We start from the raw sequence: 26,479 nt of genomic DNA on the forward strand, positions 1-26,479 counted from the left end.
CTCTTAGACAAACATAACTAAAGTTCTTACTTTGCTCCCCAAACTCTTCTTTTAGGAGAAAGTAGAATAAAGCATAAGGCAGGCTCAGTGCTATTGACACACACTATGCCACTCATCACAACACAAGTCCTTTTCTAAATTCTTCGTGCCCGGATGCTGGGAGACAAGGACACAGTGCGTCTTTGTGCACTTGTTCTTCCCCAGACAAACTGGTGCTGAAGCAGCTACTTGACTTTGGGACTAATACATACACTAGTGACAGGCCCTGTGTTTAAACTGGGTTATATGATACTTCATTAAAGCTTTAATTTGTTTTTAATGAATCTATTTTTCAGTAGATTTTTAAAAATTTATTTTATTGAGGTCATATTGGCTTTTAACATTGGGTAACTTCAGGTGTACATTATTATATTTCAGCTTCTGTATAGACTGCATCGTGTTTACCACCAACAGTCTAGTTTTTATCCGTCACCATAAATATGTGCCCCTTTACTCCTTCTGCTCTCCCCTGACCCCCTTTTCCTCTCGTAACCATCAATCTGTTCTCCTTATCTGTGTGTGTGTTTATCTTTCACATGAGTGAAATCATACGGTGTTTGTCTCTTTCTATCCGACTTACTTAGCTTAGTGTAATACCCTCAAGGTCCATCCATGTTGTCACAAATGGCACAATTTTGTTTTTTTTTATGGCTGAGTAGTATTCCATTGGGTGGGGGTGGGTGTGTGTGTGTGTGTGTGTGTGTGTGCGCTCACCACATCTTCTTTATCCATTCCCCCCATTGATGGGCACTTGGGTTGCTTCCACATCTAAAGCCTTTTTTTTTTTAAGCAGAAGGGTGAGAGCGGAAGAGGAGAGAACAGAGGGAATCAGGAACAAGACTCTGCAAACCTTTCTCTAAGGGAGTGAAAGATGAACTAAGGTGGTGCCTGTTCCAGGCAATGAAGAGCCTGCTGGAAGCATGAAGACACATGCCCCTGAGAAGAAAGGAGGACTCAGTCCAGCTACAAGTTTCTCTCCGTTTTGGATATACAGGTCCTTTGCCCCTTAAGGTCAACTTCTGCCCATCTTACTCTTTTTCTTTAAAGAAACATTTACTAAGTACTAATACATGGGAGATACTGGTAAACACTTGTACATTAATTATTATTATTTAATAATATTATTTAATCCTCACAATGACCTTGAGAGGTTGGCATCAACCTATTTTTACAGATAAGAAACTAAGCTCCAGAGAGCTTTTATGTATGTAACTTCACTACGAGTTAAACTGCTGAAAAGCAAATATACGTATGTATTTAAATCTTGCCTCAAAAGGCTAAACTGTTAGACCCTATAACGTGCACCTGACAGGAAGAAACCAATAGAGGAACGAGGTGTCAAGAAACAAGAGATGTTCTAATGGAGGAGGGGTGCCATGGTCCAGGAACACTGAAGTTGCCTCAAGGGGTATCTCAGTTCCTCCCTTCACAAAGCCACCCTGACCAAATCACGAAAAAAGGAGATACTGAATTTTTTTTAATTTAAAATATATCATGTCTCTTGTAATAGGGGAGGTGGGCTGTAGTAACTTAAAAACAGAGTCAGTGGAACACATCTTCCTACATAGCAACTAATCTGAAAATTGTTACTTCTTCACCCCCATCCTGGAGCAAATTTCCCGGAACATTTCACTATGGATTTAAATAAAAACAACTTAAATTAGATCTGCAAGGTCATCTTATTCTGAAATGGTAGGCGTTTTTCTTTCAATAAAAGAAAGTCAGTCTAGGAGAAACAGTAATGGCTCTTAATTATTCTTTAAAATAAGTTCCCTATTTTGGCAAGGAAAAAAAATAAAATAAAAAGGGATTTTGTAATTGCAAAGAAAGTTGCCTCACCAAGAGAAAAGCCACCAACCACCAGCAGCCTCGTGCAGGGGCAGCACAGAGCCGAGCGAAGGCCACAAGCGCAGACAAGTCTTTCCTGCTCTGACCTGAAAGTATGACCAAAGTGTGCCCCAGGAGAGGGATCCAAATAGGCACACCTGTGAGAGAGCCCCCAAAGACTGTGTTTCTAGAAGTAAGAAAGAATTCTTAAGCTTTAAACACCATACATACCACTGGTCATGTGAGATACTTTTGCAAGTTTCTTCATCACATTGTCCAGCCGAGACTGAGTGCTCTCCAACTCGTGAGAGAAATCATCCAACATACTAGAAAGAGCAGCAGACAGAGAAGGTGGCTGGTAAGCACCAAGTCTCAGCAATGCATCGCTCCTGGAACTAAATCAGGGTCTAGGCTTCAGTGTTAGCGAACATAAAACAGGCCATATTGGGATTCAAGCCCCAGTCTACTGCCCAAAATCCTTGGGACAAGATACGTTTTTGATTTCAGAATTTTGGGAATTTAAAAAAAGTAATGTTATAACATGCTGTATATTTAGCCAACAGCCTCAGCAGGGTCTGGGGCCAACCCCATAATCAAACACATGAACACTTCTGCAGAGAAGACTACGAGGAATCATAGTTGCACTCTGTTCAGGTCAGGTTTCTCTGTAACATGAATTTACTGCAAACTTAAAAAAAAATCCTTTTTACATTTCTCAACTTTCCAAATTTCAGAATTACGGACAAGGCAGCGTAGACCTGACCATACAATAAGACAAACTAAGCGTCAGTGAAATGTGGTAGAAAGGCGATGTGAAGTCAGACAACTATCCTCTGCCACTTGCTTACCTTGGACAAGGCATCCTACAGCTGCTGGGAGTGCTTCCTCACCTGTGCAGTGGGGCAATCCTGTCAGCCCAGCTTCCCCACCAGGGTCTTGTAAGCACCATGTAGCATACAGAACACTCTACCGCAGGATGAGTTAGGAAATGCACTTTAATCAAATAATCTCTCCTTTTTAAAGCAGTCTGTACTTTATCATAAAGCCAGAGGCCTTAGGACTGACATTCCCGACGGTATGTGCTCTTCCTTGTCTATAGCCACAGGAAGCCAGTGTTTCCCCACTAAGAGAACTGGCTCCAGGAGGCTCAGACTATTTGCTGTCCAAGGTGCAGGTGGCAAAGAAAACACCAAAATACTGCTATTCCAATAGTGTTTATTTCATAAATTATTCAACATTCCAGACTTTTCAACTTTTGATTAACATATGACTATTCTGAGGATAGAATGCAACATAACAATTAGAAGCAGAGGTCTTACTACAAAGGGTTTATTACTCTGACAGTATCAATGGCAGCTCGAAACTACTGGTCTCGGTCTGTGCCCACACAAGGCACGTGACAGCTCCATAGGATTCAGGGCAACCGACTCCTCATTAAGTCAATTATTAAATAAACTCCCTGCTGACAACTAAATAAACAAGTCTTTGTCCCTTAACTGAATTTTCAAATTAAAATATTTCTAGCTCATCTTAGATCCTGGTGGCATCTTGGCTGTGCAGGTCGCAGACCTATCCAGGCAGGGCAAGCGCTGACAAACAGAGCTACCTTTGTGCGCTGGGCATGACTTTTCTTCCTGAAGATAACATGAGCAAGTCATCTAACCTCCAGCCCAAGGAAACCCACTAACCAAGTCTCTAGCTCAGATCTATGTACCTCACTGCTGTCCAAAAGAAATAGGAATGTGAAAAATGGGAGGCACATATGCCACTTTATATTTTCTAGTAGCCACATTAAAAAAGATAAAAAGAAACAGGTGAAATTAACCTTAATAATCTGTTTTATTTAGTCCAAAACACCATCATTTTGAAATGTGATTAATATACAAAAATTATTAACAAACTATTTTACATTTTTTTCAAACTAAGTCTTCAAACTCTGGTGTATGTTTTACACTCAGGGCATGTCTCAATTCAGACTGGCCACATGTCACGTACTCAATGGCTACGTGTGGCTAGCGGCGATAATACTGCACGGCACAGGTCTAAGTCTAGACCCATGTGTTTTCTTTTTAATTTACTTATTATTTTTATCAGTTATACACATTCACCGTTTAAAGAACTAAAAAGTCCTATAAGGCGTTTTATAAACACCACAGCTGTTCCCACTTCCTCGGGCGACGGCTTTCCACCCCTCGCACTGCCCCTGGTGCTCTCCTCTGTGCCGCAGTAACAGACTTGCACCTCAGGATCCTGACCCCGCTGGTTCTGCACTGTGAAAGGCTAGGGCTTAGCTCTCTTCCCATTTCATTCCCACCCCAGCATCCTTCCTACTTCCCTTTCCCCTTCCTTCCAAAGTAACTGTGTCACAATTTGATGAGGTCACTATTCGGGGTTTACACTGTCATGAGTGACACACTCTTCCAAGCTGGGGGGTTCGTGGCATGAATCACATTGCTTGGCTCCCCCCTCTGCTGGTTGAGGGTTCACTTTCTCCGGTCTATTGAGTCAGTAACCATTCATCTTTCTACTTTCCAGGATCTAAAGTGCTACCGTTGTCTCTTATTCCATGCTGTATGTCCCCACGGGTTTATGCCATAAAAAAAAAAATCCCTTTGCTATTGTTCTATTGGGCTTTAGAAAGGGAAATGAGATAAAACTGGCTGTTCAGGGGTCTGGCCCCATGGCTGAATGGTTAAGATCGCATGTTCTGCTTCAGTGGCCCACGGTCTCGCCAGTTAGGATCCTGGGCGTGGACATGGCACCGCTCATCAGGCCATGCTGAGGTGGCACCCCACATGCCACAACTAGAAGGGCCCACAACTAAAAATATACAACTATGTACTGAGGGGCTTTGCGAAGAAAAAGGAAAAATTTTTTTAAATCTTGAAAAAAAAAAAAAAAAAAAGTGGGTGTTTAATTCACCATCTTTAACTGGAAGTCTCCAAGGTTTGCTGTATCATCTACCCAAAGAGGAGCAGCTCAGGCAATTAGTCCTTTCCCATTACCACACTGGAACTTTAGGGTAAGAATGCATTTTACAGAAATTAAACATGTCTGCCTAGATTCCTGCTACTCCAGCCTCCTGCCTGGGGTCCCTGCTTCCACTCCTGCTCTACTGTTTTTCTTCATCTAAACTAGACAGATGGCCTTCCAAAGATGGAAACCCCACCACGTCATTACTCCTAACGCCACCTTCACTGTTTCCCATCACCCTTAGAATAAAGAGTCCTAAAACTCCTTAAAATGGCTTCTAAGGCCTCCCTGATCTGTTTCTCTGCCTCCCTGTCTTGATTCTGGAACTCCCCTCTCAATCCCCATGCTCCAGACACACTAAAGCTTTCTGTTCCAGGCACCTTCTCACCTCTACATCTGCACAAGGGCTCTTTCTTCCTCCTGGTACCCCCTCCCCCTGACTTGACTCTCGGCTCACCATCTTCTACTCACCCGTCCGGTTCCAGTTAAACCTCTCTCCTCAGGGGCCTTAGACTAAGTTGGGTCTGCAGATCAGGCTAAGCCAGGGCCCTCAAAGCACCGTGCACTTCCCCCATCACAGCAGTCCTTCCACTTCGCCATCGCCACTTAATGACTCGCATTCATTTATATCATGTCCATTCTACTCAGTAAGCGGTAAACTCTGAGAGCAGAGACAGTCTGTTCTGTTCACTCCTCTATCAACACCCAGCGCCTCCCAGTAGACTAGACGCCCAATTTGAATTTACAAGGAATGAATGTATAACGTTGAACATGAGATTGAGATAGGAGAGTGTCTGAAATATCCTAGTGGATTGTCTTATTTTTTTCAAAAAAACCTTGTAAAATGGTAAAGGTGTTATGTAGCAGCATTTAAGAATGCTGTTTCTGGTGTTATACATCAGACAGCAAAAGGAGACAGCAAATAAACCCAGTTATATTTTCTTGTGTGTTTTTACATTTTATTTTAGAGGGGGGATATTTTTATTAATTGGAGTTAAATTTATAAGTTTTTTTCATAAAGTTAAAATTTAAGGCAGAACAAAAAGTTGTGTTCAATGTAGCGGGAGAGTCACGGGATGATAAAGTTAAGTTAGCTCACGTCCTATCCTCTTTGGGACAAAAGTTTCCACAGAGGTTATGCAGCCATTTCTTTCACATCATAACTACACTTCAAGTATCTACTCAGAGGAATTCATATCTGTTTTTGTAGGTGTTTAAAAATAATGGTAATAATAATAACTTTGCCTAAACCCTGTTGAACATTTTATCTGATAAATCTTTTGGAGAGGCTAGTCTGCAGAGCAGAATAAAGATGCAGCCATAAATAAAACAGCTTTTGGTTTTACTAGCCATGTAACTGTCAGGCTTTTTGGGGTCCCATAAGATGGCTTTCCCCTCACTTTTGCTGCAGTGGAAGGGGCATTTTGGTACTCACACTGCCTGTTCCTCCAGCTCCCCTCCAATGCGCTGGGACATGTTCTTCAGCACCCCGATGCTGCCAGAGACCAGCTCCAACTGCTCATCCTGCTGTTCCACGATCAACTGGTGCCAGAGAAACGGGAAATAAGCAATTAAAATCCATCTTACCTGGTTCTGAGCCCAGCACTCTAGCAGCTGCTAGCTTCTTTGCCAACTTGGGACAATTCGCATTCAGAAGCAAAGCCCAGAAATCAAAGGACCAGACCGTCGCCTCCGAGAACACGCTGCTCAAAAGGCTGGGTTGTCAAGCTACTGATGTCTCCTGCTGATCCCACTTGTGAACAGTCAGCGGGGCTTCAAACCACCGAGAGAGCTTTACTCTGGCCGGCGGAGGCCCAACAAAGGAACAGACAATGGCTGAAAGCACCTGTGCAGCGACCACCGGCACACGGGGTGCTTGGGGAGAGGAAGCCCAGTGCCAGGGTCAAGGTCTCAACTCACAACAGACTGCCACAGCTTAAATACGAGAGTCTGGCAAATCTCTAGATGCGGGAAAACTACGCCCACAGACTCCCTTCCTCCGTCCTCAAGGACAAACCAGAGACAGCCCTGCGGCAGTAAGTTACCTCAAGGACAACTACTGAGTGAGAAATATTTACTTTTTACTGTTGTAGCCTCCTCACATTTTACAAAAAAAAGTTTGCTTGGTAAATAGCAATTTAAGTAGATAATTGTCTAGACATGCTAGTGGAAAAAGAACAAAAGAATACATAACTTACACGTACACATAACACAGTATTTATGAACCAATCGTTTCAATGGATAGATGATCCTCAAGTCCCCAGACACACTATTATTAGCTTCCTTTTCTTAATACAACTACCTATCAAAAGCAACAATGCAGACATAGTCGACCTCATCTTCCTTCTACCTCTTAACCTCCACCAAAACAATCATGTTTATATAATGGAATCAACAATAATTTTCAATGAAAAAACAATGACAATTTTTCTGAAAATGGGTTTGATGAAACGAACAAAAACTGAGTATACAAACAGAGGCTGGGGAAGAGGCTGTTTTTTTTTTAACCAACGGCCTTGTCTGTCAGTTTTGGATGTCTGGTCAGCTTTTCCTAAGGGACCTAATCAAGCTTGGTTCTCCTGAAACAGTCGTGTTCTGAAGGAGGTTTTAACAACCCTCTATAGATGCAATCATTACACATGAGACACAGGCAGCCGCAGGACAAGCTCTGGCCCGCCTGCCTGTAATCAGCAGCGAAGCCCCATGGCTGGCAGAGGACCAGAGGGAAGGGCCCTGCCCCCCACCTCCTGGTCTTTAGCTGGTGGGTTCTCAGGTACCTGTTGCTGTGCCTGCTGCTCCTCGATGAAATGGGAGTTGGCCAACTGGAGCTCACGGTCAAGGCGTCCGTATTTATCCGCCGTCCCAGTGCTCCAGTTCTGGCTGCCACTGTCTCCCAGCAGTGCCTGCGGGACGGGACAGGGGAGAGCGGGGCCAGGAGGAACACAGTTACTATCTCTGAACCAGCACTCCAGCAGTGACATAAAGAGTTCTCATACTGCTCATGACCTATCTTCCCCCGGCTCAGCCTTTCATGTAGTGGAGTAGGTTGGTGCCTGCGTGGTACGTTTAAGGAATGCCAGGAAAGGCACTCTCTGTCTCCAACTCTCCCAAAGGGACTCACAAATGGGCTTTGTCCCACTAAACTGCAAATAAATGTCAACTTCAAATCAACAAATGCCCATCTGTGTACTGCCTTACAATCTACAAGCACTTGGTCTCTTCAGGCCAGCTCTTCCTAAGCACTCTTGGAAGTTCACCAGACCCCCACAGGTTCTAGCCTGACTCCAGAGATCTAGAGTTCTTTTTATTTAAGTATGACCCAGGAAAGCTTCTGTGTTTTTGGAGGGGGGAGGGGAGAGTTCCCTAGAATGACAAGAAGCTAAGTCATAGCCCCTTACGTACAGAAGGCACAAGAACCACAAACGTCTGTTCAATTTAACCCATGAATAAATCCCAATGTCCTTCAGTTGAACTAAAAGGCTACAGGCTTCCCAGATGGGAACTGGGGGTTGCTTCACCAGGCAGGTATGGCCTCAATGGGTGCCTGACCCTGACAACCCAGGCAGGTGCTGGCCCCAAAGCCAGAGTTCTCTACTGGGGCCCCCAGACGCCAGGGTCAGGTTTCCCAATACAAATTCAAGGAAGTTTGTAGCCAGAAAAGGCTAAGTTTGGGAATGTCTGTGTTGCATGAAGAGGCCAGCCAGGAATGTGAGAGCTCCGTCTAGGCGGCCAGCTCCAACAAGGATCCCACGAACCTTTCTGAGCTGCTAGTCAAAGTAAATTCTTACACCAGGCCTGCACAAAGAACCAGAAGATGCTGGCGACTAAGATTCTTCTTCCTTGTAGGGTTGCCAAGTTTTCTTACCAGTACTTTATCTCTCTGTAACTGTTAAAAGCCTAACTGGTGACCTGGTTCTGTCTGAAAAGCCCTCCAAAAGCCCCTCTATATGACACTGTCTGCCTTGCCCTGCTTTCGGAGATGAATTCAGTCAAACGGCCACACTTTAGGGCCTGGGCTCAGCGGGGCTCAGGATGCGGAGCCTAAGTTCTGAGGTGGTTACAACAAGAGGATCAGAAACGCCTGAGAGCTTCCAGCCCAGTCGAGAGGCTGGACGGTGACTGTCTCTGGTATAAAGCAGACCCAAGGCTTTTTGTGGATGGCTTTGCCCCAACCTGGCCTGAGGGCTGTAAACATTTAAAAGATCCTGCCTGTTCTTTCTGATGGAAAGACTATAAGGACCTCTGTGGAGGGCCCTGGGGCTTAGTGACAATTTTTTCAAGGTCAGAAAAAGGCTATAGTGCATCATTAGGCTACGGACAGAGAACTGGGACTCTGCCAGGGCCTTGTGTGCTCCTGGGACCACAGCCATGGCTATTTTTTCTAGCTTATCTATGGTGGACACATGTCACACTGTTGAGCGTCATCTATGCTTCACTGTGAAGTAGCTCAGATTTCATCAGTCTGACCTCCAGGAGAATTCTGTTTTAATGGGAAAGAAGATGTGGAGAGGGCCCAGTGCACTAAAGACCAGCCTGTGTGAGGTGCCAGAGCAGAGGTCTTGGACAAGCAGCGAGTAGCACAGCACCTGGTCTGACACGAAGCAGGAGGCCGACTCTGGCAGCTTCAGTGCTCAGGGAACCCTGGCCCTGCCACTCCTGGAAAGTCTGTGACTCTAAGACATTTCACTCACCACCCTAAACAAAGTTCCAAGCCATACTTGAAACGGCAGTGTATAAATACACATTTTATTTATGTTAGTTCAACTACACTACCTAGAGAATAAAAAATGCAAGTGAGGAGTGATAAAAGATAGGTGTTACCCACCTCACTGTCACAACTACTTCAGGCACTGCCACTCAACTTCCGCAAGCTGGGGTGGAAACGAAAAGGGAACTCTCAAACTAGCCAGCTTGTGGCCATTCACTAGCTTCTTTCAAGAGGGAGTGCCACGTGGAAAGGGCTAGCTCATGGCTTTTCCTAGCTGCACTGTCAGAGCAAGGGAGGCAGACAGGACGAAAAAATGACGACGACTTGGAAAATGAAACGCAGGGAAAGGAAAAATAAGTTAGGTGATATGTGGAGAGCCCCCTTCCCTTCTTCAAGCTTTTATAATACTTGTTTTCAAACTTAAGAGGGTCAATGAACACCCACAGGTATAAAGTAAGGATTTATATTATGAACTGATTCCCAGTTAGTTAAAAATAGTGAGCTGCTTTCTTGAGATAAAAGTCCATTAAATGGAATATTGGTAACTTTATGGAGTCTGAACAGAATCTAAATCAAGTCTAAATTTCGACTTGTACATTTTTTAAAAAGGACTGTATTTTATCAGTTGGAAAGGAATTTCTATCATACACCAAAATGTCTAATTTTAAAAAGATACTTAAAATTCAAGGACTGGCCTCTTGTAGCTTTTATTTTTGATGTGTCAATATCTGTGCTTTGGTTTCTGAAACTTATTAGGTTTCATAAGTTATTTGTGATAACTAATAAAAACTGGACCTCATCTCAAAAAAAAGAGATACTTAAAACAATGAAAGATTTAATTTAACACACATTAAATTAACACACAGTTAAGGTTCCTCAAATTCTTTACACAAAACTTCAATCATTAAATGTTTAGTGAGTTCTATGGGTAGGCAGTGTAACAGCAGCTAGAGATTTAAAAACAAAACCAAACAGACTATGACAATCCCTCCTCACTCTCACGCAGCTTGGGGTCCAGCAGAGAAAAAGACAAGAAACTAAGCAATTACAGCTCTTAACAGAGAGCCTGGCACACAGAAGGTGCTCAAGAGGTGCGGAATAAATGGCTGTGTGCTAAGGGCTGTTGAGGGTCAGCAGAGGGTGCTATGGGAGTCCAGAGGAGAGAAGCGAGTAGGGGAGTAGGGGGTGGTGGGGACAGATGGACACTTGACAGTGGTGCTGGGGCAGGAGGCTGACCAGACCTTCATAAAACTTGCCATCATCATTCCGGGCTCAGCATGCACAGGGCTTCTGCTTGATCACATGACACACGAATGGTCAGCATTTTTAAATTCCAAATATCCAAACTGTGTATTTTCTTTGATGATATTGTATATTGTGATGTTTACTCACCTGTCTATTTTTTCTTTCAGCTAATGCCTGCACAGATGAAGTTGACATCTGATCCTTCATGTCCTAATAAGTAGAAGACCAGAAAACAAATAAAAAACATACTTACTTTAAACAAAATCATGGTTAATATTTTGCACACTAGCAAAATACACACAATTATTATTATTATTATTTTTTTACAGAAAGAGCATTCTTTGGGCTTTATTTCAAAAATAAAGGAAATAAAGAATGACACCCCCTTAAAAAGAGGTAAGCTGGATACTAAATTAAGAGGAAGGAACTAGCATTTCCTGGGTACCTAACAAGCCAGAAATACTGTTAAACAAGTGCACACAGCAGCAATGAATTCTCACAATGACCTTGTGAAGCTGGTATTACCTCCATTTTACAGCTGAGGAAACGAGATCGAGAAAGCCTAAGACACTTTCTCAAGGTCACACAGCCAATAAATGGCAACCCTGGGCTTCAAACACACAAGCCTGTGCTCAAGGGCTAGCATCTTCGAGTATGATACATATGAAAACCATGTACTTTAGGATAAAGTACATTTACCATTAGAGAATGCTTTCCAACTGTGACGCAACAGGTCACTTCTTTTACTTCTGAGTTGGACTCATGTGAAATCTAGACTATTTCTAATGTCAGAGTGAATCTCCAGAGTGGTACCAAAAATAATTTTGTATGGAAAGAAAAATGAATGGAACCATTACTTAATTTGAGGCAAAACACTTTATTAAATATGAGCCATTTTGCTTATCATGTTTAACCGCAACCCCATATACTATAAAATGATTTGAACTGAGTACATGATTACTATAGTACAATTTTTCTTAAAAAAAAAAAAAAAGGTTGCAAAAATACTTCATAACTTTCTGTTGGCAAGTAGACTATTTTATAGAGGCAAATGTTAAGGTATTAGACTTTAAGAAACTTCTCCCAAGACCTATGACAAGTGAATGGTAGCCCAGACAGTGCCACAGCTTCCATGACTCCTCTGTGCTAAGTATGAATAACAACCACTTGCATCAACTTTCAAAGTGCCCATTCCTTCCTTCAGCAAATACTCCCTGATGCCTGACACGCGCCTGGCATGCAGCAGTGAACACCACAGACCCAGCCCCTGCTTCATGGAGCTCGCCCATGGCTGAGAAGAGGCACAGTCATCACACAAACACGTCAAGAAGGTCATTACCAGGCTGGGAAGGAAGGGCATAAGCTGGAATCGAGTGGGTGAATGCCGCTTTGGAAGGACAGGGGTGACATGTGAATCGAGACCTGAAGGATGAGAATGAGCCACCCACACAAAGCACGAAGGGCAGAGAATTCCAGGCAAAGGGAACAGCAAGTACAAAAGCCTGGAGGCAGGAAAAGGCTTAGTGCTTTTTAGATTTTAAGAAGGAAGGCCAGTGTGGCTGAAGGAGCCAACTGTGTGTGCGGAGTGCAGGGACAGAAGGTAAGGTTGGCCAAAACACGCAGGGCCTTTGGCTGCTTAGATTTTATTCCGAGGCACGGGTTGGCAAACTTTTTTTTATAAAGGACTAGATAGTAAATATTTGGCCTCTAACATATATTCTTTGTTTTTAAACTACCCTTTAAAAAATGTCAAACCATTCTTAGATCTCATGGGCCACAGACTGCAGGCCTCTGTTCTAAGGCAATGGGAAGCCCTTAAAAGTATTTTAAGCAGGGCCGTGGAGTATTCTGGTTCATGTTTTAAAAGATCACTTTGGTTATTCCGTGGAAAAAATGTTGGCAATCAAGCAGAGCAGATCACCTTATTAGAACCTGTCAAGAGGAACTGTGCTGCTCAAGACGAGAAAGAGCACACCCAGGAGCCAGCTCCCTGCTTCTGGGGGCCTTCAACAAGAGCATCCATGAGCCCTTGGAAATGACACTGGGTAGGCAGGGGGGTGCTCCATCTAGGGTCCAGCTGACCCAGAAATTCTAGGGTTCTCTACTTATTTCACCTGCTCACAAACCTCAAAAGACAAAAAATAAATGAATGCTACCCACAGAAACTGAGAAAAATATTCTTAGTAAAAACAGGTATTCATTGTAAAAATATAGATATTGGTATATTTAAAAGAAGGGAAACTCAGTGCTATAAGGCATGTTTCTGAAATGTTTGAGATTTACCTCAGTCACCTGAAGTGTTAAAAATGCAGATCCCTAGGCCCCACTCAGACCTACTGAGTCAGATTCTAAGGTGCAGTTAACGAGTGCCCCAGGTGAGGCTCATGAACACTGAAGTCTGAGAAGCTCTGGTCCACACAAATTCTAGAAGCCTCAAAGTGAGACCGTTACGCTAATATCTCCTGGACTGCAGAATTCCTTTGCTGCTTACCTATAGAGTTTAAGATGACATTCTGATATTCAATCAAACAATATAAATAGTATAATCCCATCTGTTTAATATATCTTAATAACTATGCAGAGCAAATATCTGAAATGTTCACTGGTGGGATAACATATGCTTTTTAAAATGGACTTAATATATTTTTTAATAGTCTTTTTTTTAAACAATGAACATTACTTGCATAACTAAAAATATCAACACACATGTATGGAAAAGTCATTTTGAAGTTCAACTGAACTTTGAACATTATCTGTAGAATGTGTTTTTGCTGTTAGAAGTTAGTGGGGGGCGAGTAACGACTGTAAAGGAGCATAAGGAGGCTTCACAGGGGTGGGGGGAGCTGGGAGTGCTCTGGAATGCTCTGGGTGCTGCTTCCATGGTTGTGATCAGTTCATCAACTCTTCAAGCTGCACACCTGGGATACATGCAGGTACATACCTGGGGTACATACATACATATTCACACACAATTCACAGAAAAACACAAAGGATCAATCATGAAAAGACACACTAACTCACTAATAATCAAAGAAATGCAAGCTAAGAGATATTTTTCCCAATTTAGATTGGGAAAGATTAAAAAAAGACTGGTAATACTTAGCAACGGTGAAGGTATTAAGAAATACAGAATCTGACACTGTTATTAGAAGTATAATTGATAAGGTCTTTTTGTAGGATACTTTAATAATATTAACCAGTATTTAAAATGAGTATTCTCAATGAACTCTTCATTACTTAAACAAATATCTAGGTTATATTCACAAAGATGTTCACTGACATATGATTTGTAATTGCCAAAAATTATCAGTCATCTAAGTATCTACCAACAGGGTCAATGATTAAGCAAATCATAACAGAGCCAGGTAAGAGAACAGGTTAAGAGCATGGTCTTTTACGCCAAAGACCTGGGTTCAAGACTTAGCTATGCTTTTTAATAGCTGTGCCAAGTTAGGCAGATTACTCAGTTTCTCTCAGTGCCCATTTCTTCTGTATAGATAATACCTTATAGGGTCACTGTAGGGATTAACAGAGATAAAACAGAGAGTGAATAACAGTGGCCAATGACATAGTAAACACTCAATAAACATTAACTATTATCCCCATACAAAAGTACTCAACCATTAAAAAGGATAATCTAAATCTGCTCTGTCCAATACAGCAGCTACTGGCCGACTGCAGTGATTGAGCACTGGAAGTAGGGCTGGTGCAACTGAGGAATCCAACTTTTTACTGTATTCAACTTTAATTCATTGATATTTAAATTCAGTTACGGGGAAACTTTTAAGCATATCTGGAAAATATTGAGTATGCAAATCTGCTTTTTCAGTTGTAAGTTTTATAAACTCTAAATACAGATCAAGTATCTTCAATGAAAACTTCATGTCTGAAGTGAGATGTGCTTATGTGTAAAATACATGCCAGATTTAGAAGTCTCAGCACAAAAAAAATTAGAAATTAAAAAAATATATATTTCATTAATATTTTTATAGTACTGATTACATGTTAAATGATAATCTTTGGGATATAGTGGGTTAAATACAGATATATTAAGTTCACCTGTTTCTTTTTCCTTTTTCAATATGACTACTAGAAAATCTAAAATGATGCATGTGGCTTGCAGTACACTTCTACTGGACCAGCACTGCTCTAGATGTGTCTATAGTGATATAAGACTACGTCCACAATATACTTTCATAGAAAAAAATTATAGAACTTCATGCCAGTTCTTTTAAGAGTGTATTCCAATGTCCATAAAATGGCTGGAAAAAATATATGAAACCTGTCAGCAATTATTTCTGGGGAGTGGAATTATAGAATAGAGGGTCATTTTCACCTCTCATACATCAAAATTATTTGCATTTAAAAAATAAGTATAGATTTTTAACTTAAAAAAGTAAAATAAAAAATGCTTATGATTGCATAACAGTATCATCACAATCATGTAAAACCACAACTGTCATATATTGAGAAGAAAACTACAAGAAAATGCAACAAAGATTTGTGTTTGTGTATTATTTTGAGTTTAGTTTTCTTTTTCTATTTTTTCCTCTTGTAAAGTCTTCCTAATTTTCTTCAATGAGCAAGCACTAGTTTAATGAAATAAATATTCACAAGTTCATTTTTAATGCTCTCTCCTTAATAAAAAATATGTGGGGTGGGGATGTGTGCGAGTGAGCATGCACATGTGTATGCATCGGCCCTGATGGTCAGTGAAGTCTTCAACAGCTGTGTGGTGTGCATCTTGCATGTGGCCATGGCTGCAATTAAGGAGCTACGGCTTTCCCCTCTAGGATGGCCTTTTTCCTACACAGGTTAAAAGTCACCAGATACCATAAGACACATCACCTTCATATCAGGATTTGGAATTTTAAGCTATGTCACTAAACAGTTTTAAACAGTTTTAAGCATTATGTAACAACCTGTCATGACAAAAACATAATTACTCATCTTCTTCCTAACATATGAAATTTAGAAACAGCAGTCAAGAAGCTGTTAGTACGAATAAAATATGGTTCATCTGCCAAAAGAACAACAAATGTCCTGATTATTTATGCTCCTGTTCCCATTTCACACTGTCTTCCAAGCCGAGTGACCAGGACAGTATAAACCCCAGGGCATCCTGCTCATAGGCCTCACATCCCAACATCATCTGTGGCTACACTGAACACCTCACCCTTCTTGATTAACCAAAGTCACTTCTATCTTGATGCATAATTAACTATACACAATTCTTGGGTTGGAACAGGTTGGATTTTTTGGGAGGGGGGTATAGTTCTGATAGCCCTCGAAAGCTAAAATAAGTCAGAGAATGTTAGTGAGGATCAGCTCATCGATAAAGAAAACTAAGAACCAGTGGGGCTAAAGGACTCGCTGCGATGAAACTGGATTAGGGTCACGCAGCTGAGCCTAGAACTCAGGTCTCCTCACCTCTCAATCACTGTTCTTTTGCCATATACCACAAAAGCTTCCATTATTAAAGTCACTCGACCTTACTTCTCAAATATATTTCCATAATACAAATACTTCATATGCAAAATCTGATGTACAGGCAACTCCGCAAATGTAAAAATGATTACCTCAAAAATTTCAAGGCTATTTACAGAAAAACAAAAATATTTTGCTCTCTTCAGTAAAAATGGCCAGCAAAAGATAATAAAAACTGCACAAACTTGGGGCTGGCCCCGTGGCCGAGTGGTTAAGTTCGTGTGCTCCGCCGCAGGTGGCCCAGTGTTTCGTTGGTTTGAATCCCGGGCGCGGACATGGCACTGCTCATCAGACCACGCTGAGGCAGCGTCCCACATGCCACAACTAGAAGGACCCACAACGAAGAATATACAACTATGTACTGGGGGGCTTTAGGGAGAAAAAGGAAAAAAATAAAATCTTTTAAAAAAAAAAAACTGCACAAACTTAAAAGATGCTTGGAAAAACATACACAATAAGACTCTTTTTAAACAAAGGGGCTTACTAAACACAAAACCAATGAACATTGAGAAGAAACATGGGAGAAAGATTTCTTCAGGTAGAACAACAACAACAATATATATAAATACACACACACACACACACAGAGTGTATCACCAACTTCCCTTTCTAAGAAGGAGAAAGGACAATTGGCATACACTGTGGATCAAAATGCATCCCTTTTGGAGCAACATTACGAAAACCTGCTGACAACAGTAACAGAAGAGTTTACATAAACTTGTGATGTCCAAATCTCTAACCTGAGTTCAGTCCTGCGTCTCATTTCTCCAATCTGCGAACTCTCTGACCCCTCTCTATCAATCTCCTCCACCTGGAACCCAGAGAGCTCTGCAGACAAGTACTGTTTAACTGAATGCAGGAATACTGAATCAATACAACGTGCTTTTCATTGTTTAAAAATCAAGTTAGCATCAATACCGCTTCCTTCTCTTCCACAGGATTTCAATTAGAATTTACTAAGATCAGATGTGCAAAAGCTCAGTTAGGTGCTACTGTTACCCCACCAGTGGCAAACAGTAACAGCTTTCCAACAAACAGTCGTAAATTAAAACAAGAATGATGAAAACCCCCAAAATATTCAGTTGGATCATCTAGTTGAGCATGGTTTAGATCTCAACTCTAGAAGGACTGTAACATTTCGAAGCACAGATTTGATTTAGAATACTTCTCTCAAAGAAGTATTTTTAAATGCTTTTCCAATATTAGAAAACGAACTTTGGATTTTACTTCCAATTATACCAACTAACAACTTTCAATATATTGACCTCTGAATTTCACTGTGCAAAATTTACAAGCATGACATCACAGAAAGAACAAATATAATGATTAAGGTCAAAAATAAATGCTTCACTGCGAGGTTGGTAGGATTTAAATACCAACACCTACAGAAGTCTCCTTCTGGAAATCTATTACAAAAAATTAAAAAGCAAACTACATTTATAAAATAAATAGTTGGGGAATCATTTACCTTATCAAAAAATGTCACCTAACAACATGTTTCCTTATCAGGATAGCATTCTGAACCAGCTAGAAATTAGGAGTGTCTAATCGAAATGCTCATTGTATAGACGGGGCACCCGAGGACCAAAAAGGGTCACCGCCCCATCAAAATGTGGGTTTATTCATAAACAATTTAGATATATGTATGTAGAAGGGCAACTGATGAATAAAACAAGGAACAAGAATATTTAAAGTTCAGTGATAATCTACCATTTGAAATAATTTCAAAAAGAAATCACACGACATAAAGTCTTTGGCAAACATATACCAAGGTTCCTGCCTAAGATGACTCTTAAAAAGCCATATGTTAGCACTGGTATGATCCCAAGTCTCTTTATTCAAGGAAGCTGCTTTCTAGTACATATGTTAAAGACAGCTGGTTCTCTTATATCTAGTTATGCTAATCAAATGGCTTAGCCATATAGTTTCAAAATACAAACATATCTTAATGATACAAGGTTTTACTTAAACGCAATTTTCTCAGGTTTTTAAATAATAGGTTATTACCTAAATAATTGGAGACTAAATATTTGTTCACTTGGACTGGGTTTTTACACTCTGATACATGTCTGCTTGCTCTGGATAACTCCCGAAAGGCTGTCAAGCAGTTGTATATGGAAATGTCAGTAACATGGGTTGCAAGAGTTCCAGAAGCAATTCAGATGGTGGAAGGGGCCGACATCCAAACCCAATAGAGTCACTCCTCACAATGCAAAGTGATTACCAATCAATCAAGAAACCAAATGGTTTCTACAACAGTAACTCGTCCTTTTGTCCAGAAATATAGTACACTAAGAAACAAAGAGGGAAAAAAGATAACTAGCTTGGAGGAAGGAGAGGTATGGACAAGTAGGATACCATTAAAGTAACCTTCCCAAAGCCAGCAAGAAACGCTCTCATTTCTGCTCTAAGAAATAAGCCTGACAAGACTAAGGATAGATATTTTTTCAATCAGAGTAATTGTATGTGAGAAACTGGCATTTAATTCATACTAAGAAGTGGTTTCAGAGCTGACCTATTAGTTTACAAGTAAGGGAAAGAGTTCTAAGAAGTTTGGCTATTTCTTACACAAATAACACAAGATCATAGTTCTTACCCTGACAACTTGCCGAGTACTAGTGATGAAGGCTTTTCTTATACTCAATTCGGTTGCATCAAGATTGAATTTTCTAGGGTTTGCTTCAACTATGCGTGGGTCAAAAAGTCAAGGTAAAGCAATTTCATCATCAAAAGCCTAACAAACAACATCATGTTAAACGAGAGAATCTCTCACAGGCAAGCAATAAAATCTGGCCCAACGTTTCTGAAACCATAGTCAACTTGACACAAATCACGCTCAAACTTTCTCTGCCCACAGCTATATGAAGATCCTTATGCCCAAGGTGCAAATGACCCGCCAGGTTCAGAAAGAGCCCTTGCTAACGGGGTTCACTACAAATCCGCAGCTGTCTGACCACAGCTGAGCTGGGCTCTTCCAGATGCCTGTGGGCACTTTGGATCTATTCTTTTTTGACTCCAGATCACCTTTAACAGCTTTTGCAGGCCTTTCTCATTTGCCGTTCTAAACCATTCCACTTACATCAAGAAACTAACTGCTTCTTAATCGAAATGCTTCTTCAGTGAAGCTTCCCCAGATGGCCTCACCCCCAGCCTGGTCCTATCACCCCATGTCAGACACTCGCATGGCTCTCTGTACTTTTCTCTCAGTCCGCAAGCACACATTGTACTATTTGATTAATGTCTGTTCCTCTGCCCCCTGAACCCCTCTCTACCACCATCATAAAATCCATGAGGGTTGGTACACTGTGTGTCAAGCACCATTCTAAGCTCTTTATGTGTTAAACTTTCAACAACCTACGAGCTAGGTACTGGTTGTTCTCCTAACTTTCTACTGAAAAGGAAAGTGAAGCACAGAGCAACGTGCCCAAAGTCACACAGTCTAACTGGTGCAGCCAGGGCTTGAACACTCAGTCTCACTCCAGGGTCCGAGCTCAAAGCCATTGCACACGCTGCCTCTAAACTGCAGGACTTGCCATGCACTGTGGAAGAATTTGCTACTCTACCTTAGCTTACTGGGCAATTATTTTAAGTGTGGCATGGTACAAATAAGAGCAACATCCATCAATTATGAAAGGAAATGCCTAATCTATGTACTTGAGACATCTGAATAAAAACTTGTTCATTTGCCTGTTTGCCCCAAATGGCACAGACCCCACAGAAAAGGATATTGATGGTTTCATCAAGGTCCTCTAGATCCCACTCTATGCTGCGGAGGTTGTTTCTCAGCTCGTTGGTGGTCCAGTCGATTTCTTCCCTTGTTGCCGCGGAGGGGTCCTGGAGGAGCTCTGTCCATCTCTGAAACAATCCCTGGGCAGTGTTGACTGCTTTCTGTACCTCTCTGTCATCAAGGTGAAGGGAAAGGAAAGGAGAGAAATCACAGACAACATGTCCTGTGAACAAGTTACCGCATGACTTAAGTTAACATTTATGATCACACCCAATCTTCAGCAACCACCATTCCCAAAAGTTTCTAAGTCTTTATAGAAGGCTCCTCATAGACAAGTACCAAAGTTCAAAACTTTAAAATAACAGTCTGAGTATTATGTTCTCAGCTGACATTCAGAATAAAATAGCCACTATTTAAGCAGTTATAATATCAAGTTTGTTTGAGAAGGACAAAATTTAATTTTTCTCTGAACAGATGATACTTAAAAGTAGTATAAGAAGAAATCCTACAAATTAACTAAGAGGTCATTAACATTTCCACATGCTGCCCTATGGTGTGATAGTAATTTCCAAGATGAAAAAGTCCTAACACAGCTTTTCTTTGGGGGGTGGGAGGAAGGAGAGGCAGCATTATTCTTACACAGCTAGTTTTTTAGAGGTTAAGTTTGTTTTGTTTTGTTTTAGTGAGGAAGATTGGCCCTGAGCTAACATCTGTTGCCAATCTTCTTCTTTTTGCCTGAGGAAGGCTGTTGCTAACATCTGTGCCAATCTTCCTCCATTTTCTGTGGGATGCCACCACGGTGCAGCCTGATGAGCAGTGCTAGGTCTGCTCCCAGGATCCAAACCCGTGAACCCTGGGCCGCCCAAGTGGAGAGTGCAAATTTAACCACTACACCACCAGGCCAGCCCCTAGAAGTTAAGTATTTTAATCTGAGACATTTTTAAACCCAAAATCTCATTAGAGGATTTCCAAACATTATTAGCTTTAAATATATCTACTTTCCTGGATTAAGCAATGCTGTATAGCAGATTAGTGTATTGTTTAGAGAGTGAGACTAGGCCACTAAGTGCCATGATCTAGTATGCTTTTAGATTAGATATAATCACAAGGTTTTAAAAACTTTTCTCCCCACCACTGGGCCAATATTCACCATTTAAATGTTATAATCTAACATTACTGCATATGAAAATCAAAAAAGAGTCATTTTATAATCACATGGTCTCTTGTGTACAAAATAATTACCTTACTGCTCCCAAACTAAGAGATCTATTTTGAACCTTCTATGATTTAAATTTTTTTTTTCTTTTTTGCTGAGCAAGATTTGCCCTCAGCTAACATCCACTGCCAATCTTCCTTGTTTTGTATGTGAGCTGCCACCACAGCATGGTCACTGACAGATAAGTGGTGTAGGTCCATGCCTGGGAACCAAATCCAGGCTGCCAAAGTGGGGCACACCAAACTTAACCACTAGGCCACCAGGGCTGGCCCTTTCTATGATTTCTTAATCAGTTCTTCTGGGTGCTCAATCAGGGTGTTTGTTCTCTGTAGCTTTAAGACAGATTTGCATGCATCCTATTCCTTCTGACATTTCAAGTACCAGAAGAGAAAATACTAAAAAAAATGAAGAAAAGTGCCTTACTTTCCGTCTGTGGAATACTGATGAGAGCTATAAGGCTGAGCATTAAATAGAGAAATAGCAACTGGACCCAGGTGGAATAAATCATTGAACTATATGGCCAAAATGAATCTACCAAGGTATGTTCATACCCAATTTATGGGTTAGGCAAGCCCTCTCATTGTTCCACTCACGTCAGCCTTTAGACTTTCAGTGTCAATGAGAAACTCTACTGGAAAATACCAGGGGAAGGACTAAATAAATGAGGTGTAAATTTACTATCCTTACTGTTATTGAGGTTTTTGGCTGATCTGATAGAGAAACAGACACATCTTCCCATAGTACAAGGTATTTGGTGTATTTATAGGTGCTGAATATCATCGCTGATAATGGAAGACAGTTAAAGAGGTATCTATAATGATACCTCATTTTAAAGAATATAAAATTTGACAATTCTGTAAATATAAATTTTTTTTGAGAACTAGAAGCCTCAATTCTAAGAAGCCACAGGCTAGGGCATACCATGTTCTCCACCACCAGTACATTAACTCGGATGCTGGAATTAAATTTTCTTAAGTAGCAATCCATAAACTTTTTTGGTCTCAGGACTCCTTTGCCTTCTTCAAAATTACTGAAGATTTCAAAGAATTAGGATTGATGTGGGCTACAACTATTGCTATTTATCATATTAGAAATTCAAACAGACATTTAAAAAATATTTATCAGTTAATTTTAAAATTACAATGAACTTACTAAGTTAACATATTTTTGCAAAAACTAACTTCTAAAATAAAAACATTTAGTGAAGAGTGGTGCTGTTTAACATTTCTATTTTTGCAAATCTCTTTACTATCTGGTTTAATAGAAGACAGTAGGATTCTCATATCTGCTTCTACATTCAGTGTGCTGACATACTTTCAGTTGAGTATATGATGAAAATCCAGCCTCATATAGATATATAGTTGGAAAAGGGAGGAGAATTTTAATACTTTTTTCAGATATTCTGGATATTCTTTTTTGACACTATAGCAAAACCTGACAAGTGGCAGTTTCTTAGAGGTTAGCTGCAATGTGGAATGTGAAGCTGTATTCAAGAGTTTGTGAACTCTCATACATGACAATCCATCGCTCTATCTTGTATCCTAAACGGCTTTTTACCCAAGTATGATTTTATAGCATCATGTACTGGTCATTTGGAAAATATTAGTTTACTGAGTATCACAGATGTTTCAAATGCTGATTCCTTTCATTATGCAATATCCAAAACCTTATAATAATTTCACCACCAATCTCATCAGAAAAATCTAAGTACTGGGAATCTGCAAGATGATAGTAGTTGAGATAAGCTTTCCAAAAATTCTGTTTAAAAAAAAAGTTTCTAGGGGCTGCCCCGTGGCTGAGTGGTTAAGTTTGCGCACTCCGCTGTGGCAGCCCAGGGTTTCGCCAGTTCGGATCCCGGGCGCGGACATGGCATGGCTCATCAGGCCACACTGAGGCTGCGTCCCACATGCCACAACCAGAAGGATGTGCAACTAAGATATACAACTATGTATGGGGAGAGTTTGGGGAATAAAGCACACACACAAAAAAGAAGATTGGCAACAGTTGTTAACTCAGGTGCCAATCTTTTAAAAAAGTTTCTAATTTTATCATCAGCAAAAATACTGTCAGTTGTTTTCCATGAAGTGACAGGTTCACCTCACTCATTTTTAAGAAAATATCAAATATTTTTGGATAATTTTGAGATTTGAGAACATATGCAAGTCTCAATAACCAGTTTGTCAGTCATTATTTCAAGCAAAAATGAGATTCTGTGTGGGGAGATTCTGTGAGCTCACAACTCAATCACAGAAGTGCTTTTCCTGGAGACAACCATCGTATCTTACAATATAGCAAAAGTGCTTTATGTACATTCTCATTTTGTCACATAGAATACGAAAATGTGTACTAACTAAGGCAGGGAGAAAACATTTGTGAATCGCACATCTGATTAAGGACTTACACATCTAGAATACATTTAAAAACTCTCAAAACTTAACAAAAAGACAAATCTAATTTATAAATGGGCAAAAGATTTGAACAGTCACTTCACCAAAGAAGACACAGAGATGACAACTAAGCACACAAAAAAGATGCCCAATATCATTAGCCATTAGGAAAACACAAATTAAATCCACAATGAGATACCACTACATACTTAGAATGGTTTAAAAAAGAAAACAAAAAATAAAACTGACAATGCCAAGTGCTGACCAGGTGGGGGAGTAACTGGAACTCACATGCTTTACTGGTGGGAATGCAAAACAGTACAGCCACTTTGGAAAATAGTTTGGCTGTTTCTTAAAATTAAGTGTATACGTACCATATGACTCAACAATCCCACTCCTAGGTAACATGAAAACTTATGTTCATATGACAACCTGCAAATGCTTATAGCAGCTTTATTCATAATAGTCCAAAACTGGAAACAACCCAAATGTCCTTCACCTAATGAATGGACAAACCGTGGTACATCTGCACAATGGAATACAAGTCAGCCATAAGAAGGAATAAACTACTGATACATGTGACAATGTGGACGAATCTCAAATGCATTCTGCTAAGTTAAAGAAGCCAGACTCAGAAGGCCACATACTGTATGACTCCATTTATGTAACATTCTGGAGAAGGTAAAACTATGGGGACAGGAAACAAATCAGTAGTTGCCAGGTGCTGGGCATGGTGGGAGGGACTAGAAGGGACACAGAGAAACTTTTAGGGGAGATGGATCTGTCCTCTCTTATTTGCGGAGGGGTGGTTACATAACCATATGTGTTCGTCAAATTTCGCAGGCCTGTACTCTAAAAGGGGTAAATATTACTGTAGGTACATTTGTTTGTGTGTGTGTGTGTGTGAGAGAGAGAGAGAGAGAAAGACTGGCCCTGAGCTAATACCTGTGCCAATCTTTCTCTACCTTATATGGGATGCCTCCACAGTGTGGCTTGACGAGTGGTGCTAGGTCTGCACCCGGGATCTGAACCTGCGAACCGAACCCAGGCCACCAAAGCGGAGCACACAAACTTAACTACCGGGCCAGCCCCACAACTTTTTAAAAAACGAAGAGAAGTGTATTCGAGGATCAAGATTTGATACAATTAATAATTTTTACTGTTTTGTGAAGAACAGTCTTAAAAGAATACAGCTCTTTTCTTTTCCCTGTGAAGGAGGAATACAATGACTACTAGGATGGTTTGGCACCACTGCCTCAATTTAAACTAAGGCACCAGCAGTTTTACCTGCCACAGCTTATGCACCATCAGTGTAAATATCAACACAATGAAAAAAGCAAGTAACAGCTGAGTATTACAAAAAGCGTTTTAAGCTGAGGGACTCTTGCGAAAGGATCTCAAGAATCTCTTGGGATCCAAGGATCTCATTTTTAGAACCACAACTCTTAAGACATTAGTACTCAGATCTGAGGGAGTAGGGGGGCCCACAGGGGGATGTGATATAGTAGCACAAAGTGAAACCAAGAAGTCCTCAAGCATGCAAGAACTTAAGCATGTTCTGAGGAAGCAACCAAAGAAATGACAGGAATTAGAAAAATGCTACAAAGCAATTCCAGAATAACATTCAACACCCCACAGGCCTAGCCAGTGACTTGGCTTATTCCACTCTCAATCTTTAGTTTTTAAAAGCAGTTTCATTTTTAGTTTTCATTTAACAGCACAGGCATTAGGAAGGCAAAGCAGTCATTATTTTACGTTTCTAAGACAGATCTTTTAAGGGATCACAAAGGTGGGAACTGTCAGCAATGTTTCAGATCTAGAAAGAAAAGCCAGAACCTGCAGTGTATCAAGTGTATCCTATCTTAGCAGCAGCTAAGGGCTCCCTCAAAGCTTAAAACATCTCCCAACCTTTCTTCTTCCAACATCATTTCACCTTAGCATGAACCTGAAAACAGTAGCAGGAATGGAAAGTAGAAAACAACGTGCGTCACCAACAAATCCTATTTTTAAGCCAAATATTAATGGTAATCAGAATTTCCTAAAGAACTGGGGGGTTTCTGAGTATGAGATTCTAAATAGTGAGACAACCCACTCAATTCAGAACCACGTGTAAACATGGGAACTCAATATTTATAATCACTTGGCATTCCAAGTACATCAATTAAGAGAACAAAGGAGAATATAACCACGTTATCTGTTTGAGATCTGAGGGTTTTAACAAGAGAGAGACAAGAGCCCATAGAGTTTTCTTCACTCTTTCTTAGAAAAGGCAAGGGAGTTGTTTCCCTATGAACTGGCTAGTTTGGCACTTCCCACGCCCACACACCCAGCGCTGTCAGCCAGACACAGTCTGCCCATGTGAGCGCTACACCCTGTGAGGCACTCTGCGGGAGCGGCTGCAGCTGTGGACCCCTTAGGCAGTAGCAATCTGCTTTTGTCTGTGGTCTCCAGAAATGTCAAAATCACAAGACACTGCCTCTTTTTCCTGGAGAATCTGCTTTAGCTATTTTCAGGTTTTTCTTCCAACAATGTAATGGCAATGATTAAAGCCTGACACCCAGAATTTTCCATGAGAAGCCAGGTATACCTTGAAGTATTGGGGCTCTTCAGCTTAGCGAACTTCTTGGTAAATAACTATCTGCTCAGTGACAGCTTTGAGAATTATATCTGGCACCATTTCTCCGAAAACTTGCTAATTACTTTCCTAGGAATTACAGGTGTAGCTCCTGACCCAGAGAAGTTTTTTTCAGTTCCTTGAAAGGAGAGAGATAGGGATCTCCACAGCAGTCAAGTAGACTTTCTGCTCCCACATCTGCTGCATAGACTTCCAAAGTCAGTCTGTCTTACACACTTCGTGGGCAAAGAGAGCC

The 26,479-nt window shown here is 40.9% G+C and overlaps 1 protein-coding gene across 3 annotated transcripts in view; it reads right to left on the reverse strand.

Annotated features, from left to right (window-relative positions):
• Positions 1–26,479, reverse strand: part of STX6 (syntaxin 6) — a 45,413-nt gene that overhangs the window by 8,573 nt on the left and 10,361 nt on the right. The window contains exons 2-7 of one of the 3 annotated variants that reach the window (XM_008543695.2): positions 20,008–20,177; positions 18,876–18,970; positions 10,940–11,002; positions 7,617–7,742; positions 6,275–6,381; positions 2,098–2,192 (exon numbers count right to left, since the gene is read on the reverse strand). In XM_008543695.2, coding sequence (XP_008541917.1) covers positions 2,098–2,192; positions 6,275–6,381; positions 7,617–7,742; positions 10,940–11,002; positions 18,876–18,970; positions 20,008–20,177 — 656 coding nt within the window. Of the gene's footprint in view, positions 1–2,097; positions 2,193–6,274; positions 6,382–7,616; positions 7,743–10,939; positions 13,734–18,875; positions 18,971–20,007; positions 20,178–26,479 lie in introns of those variants that run through there. The other 2 variants (XM_070591748.1, XM_008543699.2) reach the window with 2 other exon arrangements.

This window comes from Equus przewalskii, chromosome 23 (genome assembly GCF_037783145.1).
Source record: "Equus przewalskii isolate Varuska chromosome 23, EquPr2, whole genome shotgun sequence".
In the NCBI taxonomy this organism is placed as follows: Eukaryota; Metazoa; Chordata; class Mammalia; order Perissodactyla; family Equidae; genus Equus; species Equus przewalskii.